Source organism: Solanum pennellii, chromosome 4 (genome assembly GCF_001406875.1).
Source record: "Solanum pennellii chromosome 4, SPENNV200".
Lineage (NCBI taxonomy): Eukaryota > Viridiplantae > Streptophyta > Magnoliopsida > Solanales > Solanaceae > Solanum > Solanum pennellii.
Genome location: NC_028640.1, coordinates 77,154,937 through 77,172,478, shown reverse-complemented (window position 1 = coordinate 77,172,478; position 17,542 = coordinate 77,154,937). Strand labels below are relative to the sequence as shown.

The window sequence follows — 17,542 nt, the reverse complement described above, 5'->3', positions numbered from 1 at the left end:
CTAGCTTTATAAGGTGGTCAGCCACTCACATTGGAAGATCAAACTGAACTCGATTCAAACAAGTGACTTGGTAATTAGACGTGTGCCAAGTGTTCAAGTGCTTATGCTGAGGATCTCAATAAGAGCTCCTGAGTTTGGTACGTAAATGAACAAACTACGATGGAAAATTGTTACATTTTCCCCTCTCTTTGTACAATCAAAAAGAAGAAATTGTGCCCCTATAATTTTAACATTTTTCAAACCGATTCTTCCCCAATACAGATAACGCTTACTGAACCTCTGCACCCGCCAGTAACATCTGTTCATTTGAAGTAAAGTTTGTCTGGTACAGTTGTTGTTAGACGGCTGTCAGAGCGCCTAATGAGATGTCTATGGCATAACTATACATACACGTTAGGAGGACGGAATTGAGATGTGCAAAGGAAGAAGAATTAAAATGACCAAATAAAAAGATGGAATCCTAAATTAAACTAACCATAATATTTGCCGGATTCCAGAAAGGAAAGTAGAAAAATGAAATGCCTAGTCAGTAGCAGAAAAGACGGAATTTGAGTTGTTGTACGAGTTCACAGAGCTTGCAAATTACTCCATAAATTTCAGCAAAGCTCTCCAATATCTCAAACAAGATGGATTGATATGGATAGCTTGAAGTATCCATCTTAGAGGACTTGTAGATGGCTCCAGATTGGACATAGCTACGGAACCTTCCGTCAGCCGTCTAGCAAGCAAATGCATCTGGAAAAACAGTTCAGCAGGCCTAATCTCTGCAAGAAACATGATGAAACCAAAGCATGAGCTGCATAAGCCATTTGGACACTCATTAATAAAATTTGTTATTTCTGAGCAACAGGGGAAACAAACCAGCAAGAGTAACAATGCAATAATAGCTTTCTGTCTTTTTGCTAGTAAGAACAAGGTACATACGTCGCTCAAGATGTCGACATATGTGCAATTATATGGGTGGAGCAATTGAAAAGAACTGCAAGTACGTGAAATAACTGAAGAGGAACCATGTCAATCAAGCTAAAAGACCATCTTAAATTTAAATCTCCGACTCAAATGCAATATGCTATTTTAGCCTTTTTAATTCAAAGGTCATTCATCATTCTTATACTAATATATTGACCCATAATATCTTGCTAATTATTAATTATCTTTTTCCTTTAGGGTGCCATAAATGGAAGGAAGGAAATATATTTAGAAATCTTTCATAGCTACTGAGAGAGGGGAGATGAAAATACAAGTAACCATCGAACTAAAGAACCTTACCTAAAACACAGGCCATGGTAAATAATATTTAATATTTAGAGCCCGTTTGGCTTAACTTGAAAAAAGTTGCTTTTAAAGAAGTCAAACTCCAATAACTTTTAAGGTAAAAAAAAAAGGAGGGTACCTACTTTTAACTTTTAAATTTTTTTCACTCATTTTTAACTTATTTTAAGTTGACTTCTAATTTTGCCAAACACTCCTAAAAGCTAAAAAATGACTTAAAAGTAGATCTGACCAACTTCTAAGACAATCCAAATAGGCTCTTAGTCATCTCTTCTTTAAAACAAAACCCAGACACCTCATTTAACCTTGCCCTGTGAAAAGGGCAGATGGTGGTGTCAGGATCACCGAAGTGCCCAACTTGCTTTGTGCGTCGCTTCAAAGCTAAGTGCCCCGTTGAAAAAACTGATCATTTTGCCACAAATTGTGAGGATAGGCTTCTCTTTTCTTTTCCTGTTTTACTCCATTAGTTGTTTCTTTGTGTGGGTAGTTTGCCACAGAATTTTCAACCCCATAGTACGTCAGCTACACGGCAAACTTCCACAAGCAAGTACCTTAGTGTGTAGGTAGTCCAGTTAGTCTGATTGTGAAAGACCCACTACTCGATATTGCCCTTGGTATTGACTCAAGCAATGTTGCCAACCACAGTCGAAACTTAACTGCTCTAAATAATATATAAATGAATTATCAAAGGACAAAATATCAAACCTGGCTGCCAAGATGACCATTCCTCAATGAGGTTCTTTTCCCACTTCGATTCAGAGCCGAAGCTAGCTTCTGCTTGTGCCAGTAGCAGTGAGACAAAGGGTAGTGGCGTTGAAGAACTGTCTTTTGCTTTCTTCAGACTTCTAATAGCAAGTGATAAAAAATCTGAATCGGACTGCTGCCTGGCAATCTCCATGCAAATAACACCTGAATAATCAAATTCCCATTACCAATCAGACCAATAAGACCATCAGCCTTTAATAGACACACAGAGGGTAAGAAAGAAAGATGGATATAGATGGAAGAAAATGCAGACAGTGGAATGCAACCCCTGGGCACTTATTATGGTGGGTTCTGCAGAGAGAAATAGAAGAGCTTTTGAATGGGAAAATACACTTCTACCAAAAAGTCAGTTTATAGGAAAGAGTTTAAGCATATTAAAGTAAGTTTTAGAATTGTTCAGCAAATGTTACCATGGCTAAGAAAAAGGCAACTCTCGCCACCCGCCAACAAGCAAGCTTGCGCAATAGACTCTTCTGCATCAATAAATTCCCCATTCCAAGCTGCAGTTAGACCTTGAACCAAATTATACATAGCAATCCACATGTTCCACGAAGTTTTTATTTCTTTGCCACACTCTTGAAAGGCCAAGGCTAGTGAACTGGAATCTGACTGCAGCTTGTATCGACTTTCAAGAAACTTAAGACAAATCCAACCAATATGATTATCAGTTTTTAGCTGCAAGCACCTTATGTATTCTTCATGAAGTCCTGAATAATTATCTTCTACAGCATAGGCACGACATAGTAGCAAGTGTGCAAAGAAGAGGTAGTTATCTGGAAGCTGCATCTCTAGAGCACTTTTTGCATGCATAATGCACTTGAAATTATTCCCACAATGCAAACTAACCTCCGCGGCACAAAGCAGAAGCTGGAACTTTTGGTACTGGGAAGAAATATCATCTTTTGCATAAAGCTCACTTCGAAGAGCCACATTTATCAACCTCTCAAGAACAACACACAGGTTACGAGGAAATTTCTTCTCCCGCGCCTTCTGAAGATAATTTAGTACAAGGAGGTAATATGAATGATGGTCCCAAGGCTCCTGATGGACACACCTATAAATATAAACATTTAAATTAGACGCACAGAACAGCTTTGGCATATATTTCATGGAATAAAATTCACGTGTCTTCCTCCCATCTCACCAGAAGTATGAGATTATTTATCAATAAAGTGAGCCACAGAAGTGTGTAATAGAAATAAAATTTCATAAATAAAGCCCAACAGCATGTGGATAAAGAAGATTACTTCTGCAGCAGCTTGATTGTTTTGCACTCCAGTGTTGAATTTTCTCTACAGATGGACATTGCTAGTGTCTTCTTGCCGCTCCCCACATTACAGCAAGCAACTGCTCCAGCACCAAAAATCTGAACACTGGATTTAACACCTTCCTTTTTCTGATGTTCAGAAGGGTCCACTCGGAAGCATCGAGCTGAAATGTGAACATCTTTCCATTCCCTGCTGGATACTAACAGATAGCCAAGAAGGGTCCTATTCACCAGAATATTACAGAAGATTAATCAACTTTAATCATCATACTAAGAACACAAATTTACAGATGGAAATAAGTTCCATATATACAAATAGCAATCAACAATGCATTTTCACTAAACTCTTTCAAGTGTCAAGATCAACACAGCAAGTAATTCAAACAAATTACACCATGATTGAAATGGACCCATAGTGAAAGACGAACGAAAATCTGGGAAAGAAGAAGTGGTTAATGCCAGGAAACACCATGAATTGCTGAGTTGTTGAAACTATAGTGCAAGGTCATACCAGCCACAATATGGTGGACAGTTTGGAGAGAAAGGAATGCAAGGGGTTTTGAGGGATAATCTAACTCTAAGCAGAAAATTAAGGCTGATTACATTATGTTTTTGCATTTCTGGAGTAAAGAATTTTTTGTGGCGGAGTCCGAGTCAATACTAGAGTTTTTGGAATAACTGTAAATAGGTTCATTAGGACTCACAGGATATTTTGTAAATCTAGATGCCAGCATAGTTTTGTGAGGACTATGCAGTTACCATTATATAAGAAAACGAAAATCAACGTGGAACAAATCAACTGTGCAAAATGAGAGAAGACGGACCAATGATATTCAGCAAGAGTTTTTGAGCATGAACTGGACATCCGTGCAAAGATTTCCAAAGGCCGAGAAAATTTAGCAAACGCCAAGCGCTCCAACTAACACCCCGAGTTAAATAGCAAGCATGGACATTGATGTGTAAATTAAGTGATGCTAATGTAGAAGATTGAATTCTTTGCAGGAGTTCAAGTAGGAACTGACAGACTGTGACCAAGAATCATGACTTCAGTAATTTATTTATTATCTTTTTATAATAATAATAGTGGCCATACCAGCACTCACGTTGACCAATCAACTGCAGATTTCCCACAGCCTTAGCCAACGGGACAGGATTACTTGGCTTTTTTTTTGCCTCTTGCTGAGATTTTAACTTGATAGGTGTGGTAGCGACTGACAGTAGTGGTGGTTGCCACTGGTTGGGGATCGGTGGTTGGTTACAGTAATGTTAGTTGACAATGATGGTAGTGGTTGTGATGGCAGAGCATGTTAGTGGTGGTGGCTAGTGATTGTAGATAGAGTGGAGATGAAAACTATCCAAACAAAAATATCTCTAATGATATTAAGACTCTATTCAAGATCTTAAATGATTAAGATTTATTTCATACAAAATAATTACTTAAATCTTAATGAAAACGAATGCACTTAATGGCCTACGATCTAAATCATACAGATTCAGACTTTCTTTAAGTGCAAACAAATGAGGCCTAACTCAAACCACCACAATAAGATGCATTTATTTCTCAAGCAGCAAAGGAAACAAAATGCTTTCTGAAATAAAAACAGAAACTCACGTATTTTTCCAACTTCAATCTGGAACAACCACAAAAATTGCATCCAAAATGAGCCAACTCTTCAATCTCAAGCAAATCATAATTCAAATAAATGAAAAGACATGGTCCGTGAGGATTCATGTAGTCAGCCCCGACTTATTAGTAACTGAGGCTTAGTTTTTTATTGTTCCAATCTAAAGCAAACCATGATTAAAATGAATTGCACCCATTAATCTGAAGTGCTCTGATCAAGCACAATTCACTAGTTCATGCCAAAGTGGACAACACGAAAATGTACCTTATCAAATGACTGTTTGGAGAAGTATGAAGAGCTCTTCTTAGATAATTGACCCCCTTCTGAACTTCTAGGCAGTCCTTAGATCCATGTTTGACCTAAATCCCCGATAAGGAAGTCCGGATTTACACTTAGAGGCCCAAGATCAAGTAAAAAGACGCAACTGGAAGAGAAAACTTACTAGTAAGCCCAGTGTGGCCAGGAAATCCAGCGCAGCAATCTCTTTGTTAGATGAAAGAGACTCACGAACACATGAAACAACTGAGTCAAGCTGATGACTTTCATCTAATGCATGAATAGCAGATGCTACAAGCCTAACTCTTGAACTCTGGAAGGCTCTTTTTGGCAGTTGTAATATGTTTCTTATAGCTAATTCCTTCCCTGAAATATGATACACTAATCTACAGATGAAACTGACGGAGGCAGCAGCCAATGGATGCTCCGTTGGTAAAGCAGATGAGGCCAGTCTCTTTGCCATAGAAAGAGCAAGGTCATATTTTCCAAGTTTCCAATAAGAAAGCGCATAAAGCTGCAAACTTTCTACATCCAGAAGACCTAGCGAAAATGGAAATTACAGGTTTATAATGAATAAAGCAATAAGCATTCTCATGGGGCATTTTCGATTATGAGAGCAAAAGCATGCAAGTAGGACAACAATATCAAATACATTTTAAGCAAGATGCTACTCCACGACTTCAGCAACTAGCTTAAGTGAACACTAAGAGAGACACAACGCCTAACCTTTTTGCCGAACTAGTAGTTCAGCACTCATATAAAGTCTCAATTCAGTACTCAATTCATAATTGTTATTTTGTTCACAGACAAAAAGCAGGCCCTAATCCCTCACCATGATATTTTTCTTTAGCAGTAATTTCTCACTAGGAACAAAAAAAACGCAAATATGATAAAGAATCATACCTTTGCTTTCCAAATACTTACATTCTTCAATAGCATCATCAGCATTTCCTGCCTGTATGGATACAAAGCATCTCAGAACTTGCATAAAATAATGTTGATCAAAGCACCCTTTGACAATGGCAAAAAATACAAGTAGCATTGCACATTGAATTTGAAGCAAAAGAACTTGGTATTACCATACAAAGTGACCTGGTCAAATTAATCGATATATCTGCAAGATATGATTTTGAAAGCTTTCTTGCAAAAACTCTGGCAGCAAGGCGTGCCAGCCTATATGAGGCAACAGCACTTTCATAATCATTCCGTGCCTCACAAACTAGCCCTTTCAGATTGTGAGATTCAGGATACTGAGGTGCGCGCTGCAAAGCCTGCTGGATGGCTCCAAATGCCTGGTATAACAATTTTAATAACTTACACTCGACACTAACTGAAGTAGTCCCTCGTCAATGAATCAGAGCCTAAACATAGACAAGCAACAATTACATACACAATGGATTGTAAAACAAGTGCCTAAGTACCTCTGGAGATCGCAGATAACCTGACTGCAGAGCAAGCTTAACTAGACCTGTTTGGAATTCTGCAAGCTATTCAGAGACATGCACTGTAAGAACCTCCAAATAGAACAAAAACAACTGAAAAGAAACCACGTCATGAATTTTCTGATAAATCAACGATTGGATTGACTTGTTGGGAGAATGTTATCACTCCTTAGTTATCCAAGAGATACAGCAGTAATATCTTTTTAGTAATAGTTAATTTTCTGTAATACAAGTAACAGTGCAATTTTTCATTTCAGTTAAGTAAGTCATGTCCTAGTTTCTAGGGGGTCTTAGTTTATAAGTATTGCATTTAAACTATTGTGAACCTGAGGAAATGAAAAGCAGAAAATTACTAAGTCTTTGAGTACTTCAAACTCAAGAGATTGCAGGTTCTCTCTAACGAACCAGCGCCATAAGTCGTAGGAAGAAAACATTTGTGAAATCTTTCACAGAGACGGGTGTTATGGGAGATCAAATTCAACAGCAACTGGCACAGTTAGTGAATTTATTTCAAGAAGATCATGCAGCCAATATAGCGAGGCAGGAAGCAATAAATGCTCGCTTAGATGCACTCACAACGGATCTAGCGAATTCGAAGGTTGATTCTGATTCAACTGAACATAACTCCTTCGCCTTTTCCATAGAACTGCAAATATCCACCGGAGATCAAACACTATAGATAAGTTGAAAGTTGGGGGGGTTAATGGTGGAGGACCAAGAGAGGTGAAAAAAGAGATAGTCTCATACTATGAAAGATTGTACACAGAAACTGAGGAATGGAGACCACAACTGGAAATGGAGGACTATCCTAGGATAAGTGTTGAGGATAATCTAGCATTGATGGCTCCATTTGGTTCCCAAGAAGTTTATGAAAGTATCAAAGCATGTGCTGGAGATAAGGCCCCCGGACCTGATGGTTATTCTATGGAGTTCTTCCAACAATGCTGGGAACAATCAAAGGAGATCTGGTAGCTACAATGCAGAATTTCCATGAGAAAGCTTTTTTATGAAAAAAGCTTGAATGCTACATTTGTGGTGAAAAAAGTGGGGGCGGAGGAGAATGATTACAGACCCATAAGCTTGATTGGGGGAGTGTACAAGATCATAGCAAAGTTATTAGCAGAAAGATTAAAGAAAGTAATCCATGGTTTAGTAGGCAGACAACAAATGGCTTTCATCACAGGGAGACAACTAATGGATGCAATCTTAATAGCAAATGAGTGTGTAGATTCTAGACAGAACAGCAGAAACCAGGAATTATGTGCAAATTGGACATTCAGAAGGCATATGACCAATTGAATTGGAATTTTCTCCTAAAGCTAATGGAGAAGATGGGGTTTGCATTTAGGTGGATCAAGTGGATAGAGCATTGCATTAGCACAGTTAAATTCTCAGTGCTAATTAACAGGGAAACGAATGGATTCTTTTCATCCCAGAGAGGTTTGAGGCAGGGTGATCCTTTGTCTCCATTTTTGTTCATAATGGCAATGGAGGGATCCAGTTGAGCGAGACGAACAGTGTAGAAGTAACACACTTACAATATATGCAGATGACACCTTAGTATTTTGTGAAACAAATGAGGAACAAGTTCTGATACTCAGGGTCATCTCATAATTTTTGAAGCAGTATCTGGGTTACACATAAATTGGGGGAAGAGTTTATATATCCTATCAACACAGTCAGTGAGATAGATGCCCTAGCAAGTATATTAGGAGGAAGAGTGGGGGAACTTCCAACCACATACCTTGGAATGCATTTGGGAGCTAAAAGTAAATCCGCAACAATTTGGAACGGGGTGGTGGATAAATGTACAAAGAGGCTTACAAATTGGAAGAGTCAACACCTCTCTAGCGGAGGCAGACTAACCCTAGTAAACAGTGTATTAGACACATTGCCTTCCTACTTGATGTCCATTTTCCCAATGCCTGCTAGTGTCATCAAGAAAATAGATGTCTTGATAAGGAATTTTGTATGGCAGGGGAATGAAGATAAGAAGAAGTATCACCTAGTTAAGTGGGAGGAGCTGTTAGTGAACAAGAAAGCAGGAAGATCAGGAATATGAAAAAGCAGAATCAAAGCCTGATGATGAAATGGTTGTGGAAATTTGCTACTGCAGATGGACTGTTGTGGAAAGAAGCCATTCTTGCAAAGTATGGTATGGAAGATAATTGGATTGACTAAGAATGTCATAACACCCTATGGGTGCTCAGTCTGGAAAGCTATTAGGAATCTTTGGCCAAAGATGCAGATCAGAAATAAGGTGAGGATAGGAAATGGGCAGAAAACCTCTTTTTTTGGCATGACAAGTGGGGCAGGGCTTTTAACAATGAAAAAACAACATCCGGAGCTATACACTCTAAGCCAGCAACAAGAAGCCACAGTTGCCATGATGTGGACTGGACAAGGATGGAATCGATATCTAAGGAGATATCTGAATGATTGGGAGATTGGGAGGATAACAGAATTCTATAACTCAGTAGCAAGTTTCAACAATCTGACTGACGAAGTGGACAGACTAGAATGGAACAGAAAAAGTAAGGGAATTTTTTCTGTCAAATCTGCATACAGGTAGCTAAATGTAGAAGTGGTGAAGGAAAGAGATTGGCCTTGGAAGATGATATGGAAACCAAAAATTCCCTACAATGTTAACTGTTTCATCTGGCTCTCGCCAAAGAAGCAGCGTTAACTCATGATAACCTGAAAAAAAGGGTCACCAACTAACCGCTGGCTGTTTTTTGTGGGGAACAAGCTGAGACAATCAACCATCTTTTTTTGCACTGCAAATGGACTTTGGAGGATGTTCATCAGTTGGAAGACCAGCTTTGGAGGATGTTCATCAGTTGGAAAGAGATTATTGGGTGAAGCCTGGAAGCATTGCAGACGTTCTAAGATGCGGGAATGTGGATGATAATGTGAGCAAGAAGGAAGAAAAATGGAAGGTCGTTTCAGAATGTATTTGGTGGTCAATTTGGATTGAAAGGAACAAAAGGTGCTTTGAGGGGACTCAAAACAACATTCAGAATCTTCAAATGAATTGAATTGTTTAGGCCTTCATTATTTTTGGTGTAAGCAAAAACTACTAGCTCAAACAGAAGATATTTGTGATGTTTTTAACTTTTTGTAAGGCACAAAACTGAATTACAAGTTGTAAGTTGTAATACTTTTGAAGGGTTACTACACCTTGGTTGTAGTATACCTGTGGCTATATAGAAGGAAAGTTACCATTATCAAAAAAAAAAAAACTGTTGTGTGTCTGAGGAAATGAAAAGCAAAAAATTACTAAGTCTTTGAGTACTTCAAACTCAAGAGATAACCAGCCCCATAAATCATAGGAAGAAAACATTTAGTCACAGTACAGCCCATATCAGGGGGCCATAACAGAGAATCTCACATCTATATAAGTGTGTATCTGAACTCTAAAGTCTGTTTTCACAAGCATCAGGATGTGACCTGTTATACAAACTTAAGATGCAGAAAAATCTGACAAACTCCCAGACAAGGTGAAAGTTGATATATTTTCTGAAAAGAACACTTAAAAGAGTTGATATATTTTCTGAAAAAAACACAAAGAGAGAAATGTAGTTACTGGAAAGATCTGAACCGCCCGCAGACAGCACTCATAAGCCTCGTCTGGTTTCAGATTCCTGTTAGAAGCGTGTTCAGCTTTATATTTCACATGAAAGGTGCAAATGCATCATTCCATATTTTTTCTATATAACATAATGAATTTACCTTGCAGTAGCATCAGCCGACATGCCTGACCATGGCAATGAAAGTGAAGGATCAATACTTCTTGCACGATCAAATGCTAGCTGAGCCAATTGACTTTCCCCTTCCTGCCTATAAAGCTATATGAACCCAACGTTTAGACAGATCTAATCACCACACATGCATCAATCAATTTACATAACAGACCCGACCTTAATATACTGTATGATCATGACTTGCAACTGTTAACAGTTCAGCACATTGGAAAACCCTACACATGCGCGCGCACACAAAAAAAAAAAAAAGAAGGAAGCAGGTGACAAGAAAGACATGATTCTATAGACTACAGTCATCTATACAAATAGGAACATTGTGGATGCTTAAAAAGTTGAGAAGTACTATCAACGTAAAAACTCATTTTCTTCTCCTCAGATGCTCACTTGTTGCTGCCCCTCCAAAGTCCAACAAAAGGATCAATGGACCAACATCTCATGTTCTGCATCCCCTTCACCTTTTTCTGAAAGACAGCTATGCAACAGATCTTTCACTGACCTGAAGTTAATCACTATACTCCAAACTGGTTAATAGTGTCCAGCACATTTGCCTTACAATCTAGCAGTGCACTAGTAAATGGTTTACATCTTCTCCCGTTCTTTTGCGTATACAGCACCAAATAGTATACCTTCTTTTTATAATCGTGGTGTTCGGGGCAGCTTTCTCGCATCTCAACTAATTCCATGGGATAACTGTCACCTCCGAACAGCACCAGACAACTGTCCTTCCTTTTTTTGAAAATTGACAGCAATTAGGATTGCCCCACTTATTGTCATCTAGGTGAACATGCACCTTTCTCATGCTGTAGTAAACCCATCTACCAGATATAGGAAGTTCAAGTTCACTCTTCCTTTTCTTTTGTTTTTTTGAATAAGATAGAGATTAAGAAGTTCAAGTTCTCTCTTTAAAGTAAGCTAGGGAGAAGAACTTAGATTGAGTACTAGTACGTATGGCTATGGATACTGCAAACAGGTTTTCTGCAATTGCCGTCGAAATGCCAAGAATGTCCCACTTCCCCACAGTTATCTATTTTCAGGTGTTCCTTGTGGATTATACATCTACGACCTTAACGATTCATTGTTTTTGTTCAAATTTCCTAGCAAGAAGTAGGCGGACAAGTCATGTTGGGCAATCTCTAGATGTGCAAGTCCAAGATGCTGATTCGGATGCTTCTACTCAGTTTCAGCGTCACGTTTTGCAGTAAAGCAAGCAATTAGGAGTGGATTTTAAGGATTTTGAACGGGGTTTTTGGTCCTTATTCCTGATATTTGATAGCAAAAGGCGGGATGGCAGAGGCACCGTCTTAGTCCCATTTCAATCACCACCAAAGCTAAGGGGCCAACGAAATAAAAAATTTGGAAATCGGGGTAAAATTCAAGGAAGGAGAAGCTAGGAGGGAATCTAACTTAACAGGATATCAATGAAAGCTAATATAATCCCTTAGAAGAAGAGGGGTTTGAATGATCTCAAAAAGAGGAGGAGGATCAAATAATTATTAATTGAATGATATCTTTTGATTCCAAGAAACAAAAAATAGAAGGGAATATAGGGGATGTAGCTAGACATTTATTGGATAACAGGTGGGATGATTATGCCACCTTGGTGACCAATGGAAGAAGTGGATGAATTCTTTTTCTGTGGGATAAGAGGGTGTTCAGGGAGATTATTATTGACCGGTTTATTCTATTACAGTTAAAAAACTCGTTCATCAATAATAGGGATTTTGCTTGGTTTTACAGTGGAGTTTATGCTTCAAACGACAGAATGGAAAGGGAGAAACTTTGGTGGGAGTTAGCAGTAGGATCCAGAGGGCTTAGTAAGGGGCTTGGGATATGTGATTTTGAAAGTTTATAATCTCAAATATCTTTTTTGAGAATTAGTATTGTTGTATTCTTCAGCATTGGGAATGCTAGCCACCATCAGAATTCAGAACAAGTTATAAAACAAGTAGACTCCACTCACTCTAGCTTTACAAAGCTCCTAGAAATTCTACTAACTCCTCTATTTCCTCTATACAGTTATGTTTACACCAAACAACTAAAGTCTTCAGGCAGTTCCATTTCACATCATGGACTGGTCTGATTTTGACTTCAAAACCCTTCCATTTCATTCCCTCCAAACTGACCACCATGTGCAAGAGAGTATTATCCTCCACAAATATCTTTTATAAAAGGAATTTGGAGATATGTGATTTATCAATGCAGCGCCTTAGGATATTCCATATCTTATTTATGAACAATGGTTTGCTCATTTGATAAGATTTGATAAGATTATATAAGAATTTAGGAAATTTTTGAGAGTTCTCATGGTGGGTTTCACATTTATAAGAAAAAATACAACTTAAGAAATCCAAATTGAATGTCCAAACAAAACTTCGACTTCAAATCAATCTTATTTCAAATCATGTCCAAAAAGGGCCTTATAGTTCCTACAATTGGATAGGCTAGCTAAATTTCTTAACTATGACAATAAGGCCTAATATGAACAGCCTTTATATTACATTGATGGGTAAAAAGTATGAGCAAGGCTATAAAGACATCAGAAGTAAATTATTCAATCCTGGATGAGCAAAAGTCCATGTGCTTGATTGCACACTCGGTCTAACAGTTCATGCAAAAACACAATGATATTTCCAGGTTTTTGACTCCTGTGACTAAAATCTTATGCATGAACCAAAGTAAATATATTTTTGGATCTTCTTACATGAAGCCAACAAACTCAATGAGTGTTCTTCAGAACCTGAGGAAGAAGGATTGTTCAGAATCTATGGATTCTAGCATAAATATTCAACAAATAGAACTGTAATTACATGATCCATGACACAATGTGCTCTACTAAAAGGTTTTCTTCAGTTATCTGAGGGTTTCGAGAAATAAATGAAGCAAGTTACCTTTCCAAGATATGCCCATGCAACAGCAAGAGAAACATCCAACTGCAGTGCTCGTATGAAAGCATGTTGCTTTAATGCAGAATGATCAGATAAACACCCTAAGGCTACCCAAAACTCGCTATTGCAACCTTCAAGCAATAAGCCTCCAAGGCACATCTTTTCAGACACAAACCTGAAAAATGAGCTAGTGTAATAAATGAGCTAGTTCAAATGTAAGAATATATTAAGCAATAAAATAGAACACATACCAAGGGCTCATGTCATCTTTACAGTTCTCCTTTAACGAGAAAAGAAGATCAGATGCAATGGCAACATCAGTATACACATTAGCTTGCCAAGGGGACAAATGCAATGCCCGCTGGTAGGAGCAACAAGCAGATCTGACTGCTAAACAGCAGATTCTCTTCCATGACAAGATCGAACTGCTGAATGAATTTTCGTCAGCTCCTGAGCCCAATCCTTCATCCATCCATGGAAAACATTTTGCATATGTGAGCTAACCAAGGATAGAAACAGCATTATAGTCAACACTAAAACATAAATGTAGTAAAGTAATAGGATGGGGGGAGGCTTGACTCTTGACATGCTCTACACAAAGCTGTAGGAAGACATGAGATTTTGGGAGATGGAATTGCACGAAAATAACTGGCATATGCAAAGAAAAAACATAATTCAACAGAAGTAGTTACCTGAATATCTCCAAGCAGCTTCCAAGCACAAGATATATTGCCAACAATGGAAGTACTTGCTAGAGCCACCTTTGAAGCTTCCTGAAATCAAGCAAAACACTTGAGAAAAATCTCAACCAAAAAAAAGAAGGGCGAAGTAATAGAATTAGTATGTCCTTTTGCACCATAATGCTACAGAAGCAAGTGGAATTTCAAATGCTGTATAGCTAACCTCTAAGAGTGAAGCTCCCCATTTAAAGGCACCAGAATCAATGGATTCCTTTGCCAAACTAAGGAGTGCAGAGGCAAGCCCATGATGCGCGGACAAATTCAGAGGTGAGATTTGTAAAGCTTGTCGAAACTGCTCTATTCCCTTCATTCAGGATTGAAGAGTAAAGAAAGAATTGTTAAAAGAATCTGAATATCTTTCATAGGTATGATCTTCACCCATATGCGCTCATAGCCAGATATTTTCTTCATTTTTTCTACTGGGAGAAGCTTTTTGTACAAGTACAAAGAACTTTTTGTCTATCCTTATATAAGTTTATTTGGCAGAATAATACCTAGAGGCACAATGCACACAACCTAATAATTTTGAATTCATACACGAGTCTACCAAACCAAAGTTCAGGAGTACCAAACCAAATCCACACTTCGAACTACATATATCAAGCTTGTTAAAATTGCAAAGTGAAGCATGGACCAGAAGCAAGGAGAAGTTTTACCTTCCGAAACGAACCAAGCATCAAATAGACATTTCCACTTTCTACCAGTGCAAATACTCGTGATTCCTCCAATTCAATAGCTCTTCCATAGGACTATTATAATGAGAAGAAAAGATTGAGAAACATGTAGCAGACATTATTTTACAAGGTAAAAGTTATGTTAAAGAGTACCAAGATGGTATAGAAAGGAGCAGAAATACAAAGCACGGAGCAGGCAGACAATATATTCTCTTTCCTAACAGATCTAAGAAATCCATATGCTGATTTAAACTCAATAGTGGGCTACTTTTACACCACAAGTACAAATTTTATAAGCATCTATTTTTAGTTCTAGAGATCAAAATTCTTTTCCCTTCAAAAGAAGCCTTGTTCCTCTCCAACCAAATTGTCCAAAAGATGCAGAATGGAACAATCCTCCATATCTGCTTTCTCTTTTTAGGAACCACCAGCTGCTGCCAACTTCCCATTAACCCCTTTAAACTGTGAGGCATCACCCAAGTAATACCTCTAATAAAAGAAATAAACCCCAGCATTGTCTGGCAAATCTGCAGTGAAGAAATAGGTGCTCAACTGACTCCTGATCTTCTTGACACAGATAGCATTTGTTGCATTGGACAAAACTTTTCTGCAAATTCTTTGAGTTTAACATGCCCCTCAAGCAGCTATCCACCCAAAGCAAGCTATACCTTAACAGGAGCTTTTGCCTTTTGCCTTCCATATCATGTTCAATGGCCGAAAAGCTTCCCATTGTCCTGACTGCTTTATCAACAGTATGTAGCAACTCTTGACTGAAAATTTGTTCTCTTTGCTTGCTAACCAAATCAGAGAGTCCATTATATTATGATCAACAGAAACTGATTTCAGCTGCAGTAACTGACATAAATGCTCTATCTTACAATCATTTAAATTTCTCCTGAAATCAATCTGTCAATCAGTATTTGCATGAAACCAGAAAGCAACTGAGCAAGTTAGGAAAAATATTTGGCTCCATTACCCACCTTAAATTTGTTAAACTGGTTGAACTCTTTCCACTGATTACTAATGCTCTTTTATAGCCCCCCCCCCCTTCAATATTTCTCCATGCTTCCTCTTTACCATGGATAGCATTCATTAACTCCTCCCGGACTTCATTCCTCCCATGTTATACCTCCAAAGGCATTTGAAAGTAGACCTTTATCATCTAATTTCAGATTTCTTACACTTATTCCACGCCCCCCCCCCCTTCTTATCAAGGTGTTGCAGGCATCAAAGGGACGTACTACCACTGAGACATGGCATCAAAGGGATGCACTATCATTGCGGCACGGCATCAAAGGGATGTACTATCACTGTGACACAATTTACTTAACTATTCAAACATCTTACTCCAATAACAACAACATTCCCGATGTAATCCCAACAAGTGGGGTTTGGTGAGTATAGGATGTACGCGTACCTTGCTTCTACCCTTGTGGGGTAGATAGGCTATTTCCGATAGACCCTCAGGCCAAAAGAAGTGTTATGAAAGCAAGATTGGAAAGAATATTATGGCAGCAAAATATCAAGATACACAGAGCAAATAAGCAGCATTCAAACAAATACTCCGTTCAACATTTTTTAATACATATACGATCTATGTATCAATAAACCAAAGATTTGAAACATAAAAAATATAGAGGAAGTGTAAAAGTAACAAAATTATTGATGTCCCTTATCCTTTAAAGCATGCCATCTACCATTAAGTAGCTCACTCTCCTTTCATATGTTTCAATGATATGTTTCCATAGATTACTTAATCTCCCCCTCTCGTGGATTTTAACTTCTCTATCTGCCAATTATGAACTAGAGCATAGGTAATTACCTTAACAGCGGCTGTAAACATGCCCATTTGCTGGTAGGATAGACCCAGGGCCTAGATAAGTAAAAGATGGAAGAAGTCACTGAGGACTGAACTAGTGACGGAATAAACTGGACAGCGTCAGAGCAATTATTAGTAAGAACAAACGAGAGATAGAATAGGAAATGACCTCCCACAAATCAGCACATGTGGGATAGCCTCTGATGGCCTGCTGAAGACTCTGCACTGCTTCGGACCACTTGTTTTGGTTGACCTGTAAGTTTGCAATGTATTTGACAGGACGGAACCCTAAAAAGGAGGCAATGAAGAAGTAGAAAATTAGGGTGAGCAATAACCAGAAGGTAACCCAATCTGCATAAAGCCCAAAAGGCCCTGGGCGACTTGAGTGAAGCTTCACGGCATACAGCTATCTCCAAGGTCTCTTTTCCAGTTGCGTCCAGTATATCACAAACTGCTTCCCCAGCAATTGAATCGTCTGGATTAAGGCTAAGGGCTCTCTGATAACACTTGATAGCCCTCTGAGAGTCGACAGCTACTCGAGCATAGTAATGTCCCAAATATGTGAAAGCAGCAGGGTTTTGTGGGTTGAGCTTGGCTGCTATGAGAAAATGTTGTGCGGCTTTCTCCTTAATATCTGGCAATTCTCCTCCCTTGTCCCATAATAAGACTCCGAGATCAAAATGGAGAGAAGGGTCGCCGGGCTGGGAGACAACCGCTTCTTCTAACCGTCTTATAGCAGCATCGTCTTCTACACTCTGACAGATTTTTTTTAAAAAAAAAAAGCTTAATGATGATTAAAATTACTACAACTATTACGTAAAAGAGAGAGAAAGGGTTGAAAGAAAGAACCATTTCAGCTTCTGAACCAAATCCTTGATGACTTCGCCGGCGAGGCAATCGCCGATTATAAAATCCAGCTTCTAAATTTCTCTCTCTCCCTCTTTCCTTCCTTTTCTTTATTTTCAAAATGGTCCCTTGTACTATTTTTCTAAATAATACTTTTAAGCATTTTT

General features: G+C 38.4%; 1 protein-coding gene across 2 annotated transcripts; it reads right to left on the bottom strand.

The window, feature by feature from the left end:
* Positions 1–33: 33 nt before the first annotated feature.
* Positions 34–17,512, bottom strand: LOC107017733 (tetratricopeptide repeat protein SKI3). Of its 2 annotated transcripts, XR_003578003.1 has the most exons (21): positions 17,379–17,512; positions 16,865–17,284; positions 16,699–16,782; positions 16,533–16,583; positions 14,693–14,785; positions 14,200–14,340; positions 13,989–14,069; positions 13,548–13,795; positions 13,300–13,471; positions 10,380–10,495; positions 10,234–10,291; positions 6,627–6,692; positions 6,285–6,497; positions 6,109–6,160; positions 5,372–5,745; positions 5,194–5,288; positions 3,285–3,527; positions 2,448–3,091; positions 1,978–2,181; positions 476–764; positions 34–380 (listed from the first exon to the last, which is right to left on the bottom strand). XR_003578003.1 is itself a non-coding variant. In XM_015217976.2 (20 exons), the coding sequence occupies exons 1-20, from the start codon at positions 17,379–17,381 to the stop codon at positions 583–585; spliced, it is 3,540 nt and encodes a 1,179-aa protein (XP_015073462.1). In that variant the 5' UTR covers positions 17,382–17,512; the 3' UTR covers positions 54–582. The 2 variants fall into 2 exon arrangements, 1 of the variants encoding a protein (XP_015073462.1); XM_015217976.2 differs by having other exon boundaries at positions 54–764.
* Positions 17,513–17,542: the final 30 nt, after the last annotated feature.

Excerpts from the sequence above, each read along its gene's own strand:
- LOC107017733 (XM_015217976.2), bottom strand. Across the intron at positions 3,528-5,193 it reads CCAAACAGTCATTTGATAAG|GACCCTTCTTGGCTATCTGT; the intron begins GTACATTTTCGT and ends TCTGGTGAATAG. Across the intron at positions 3,092-3,284 it reads ACAATCAAGCTGCTGCAGAA|GTGTGTCCATCAGGAGCCTT; the intron begins GTAATCTTCTTT and ends TTATATTTATAG.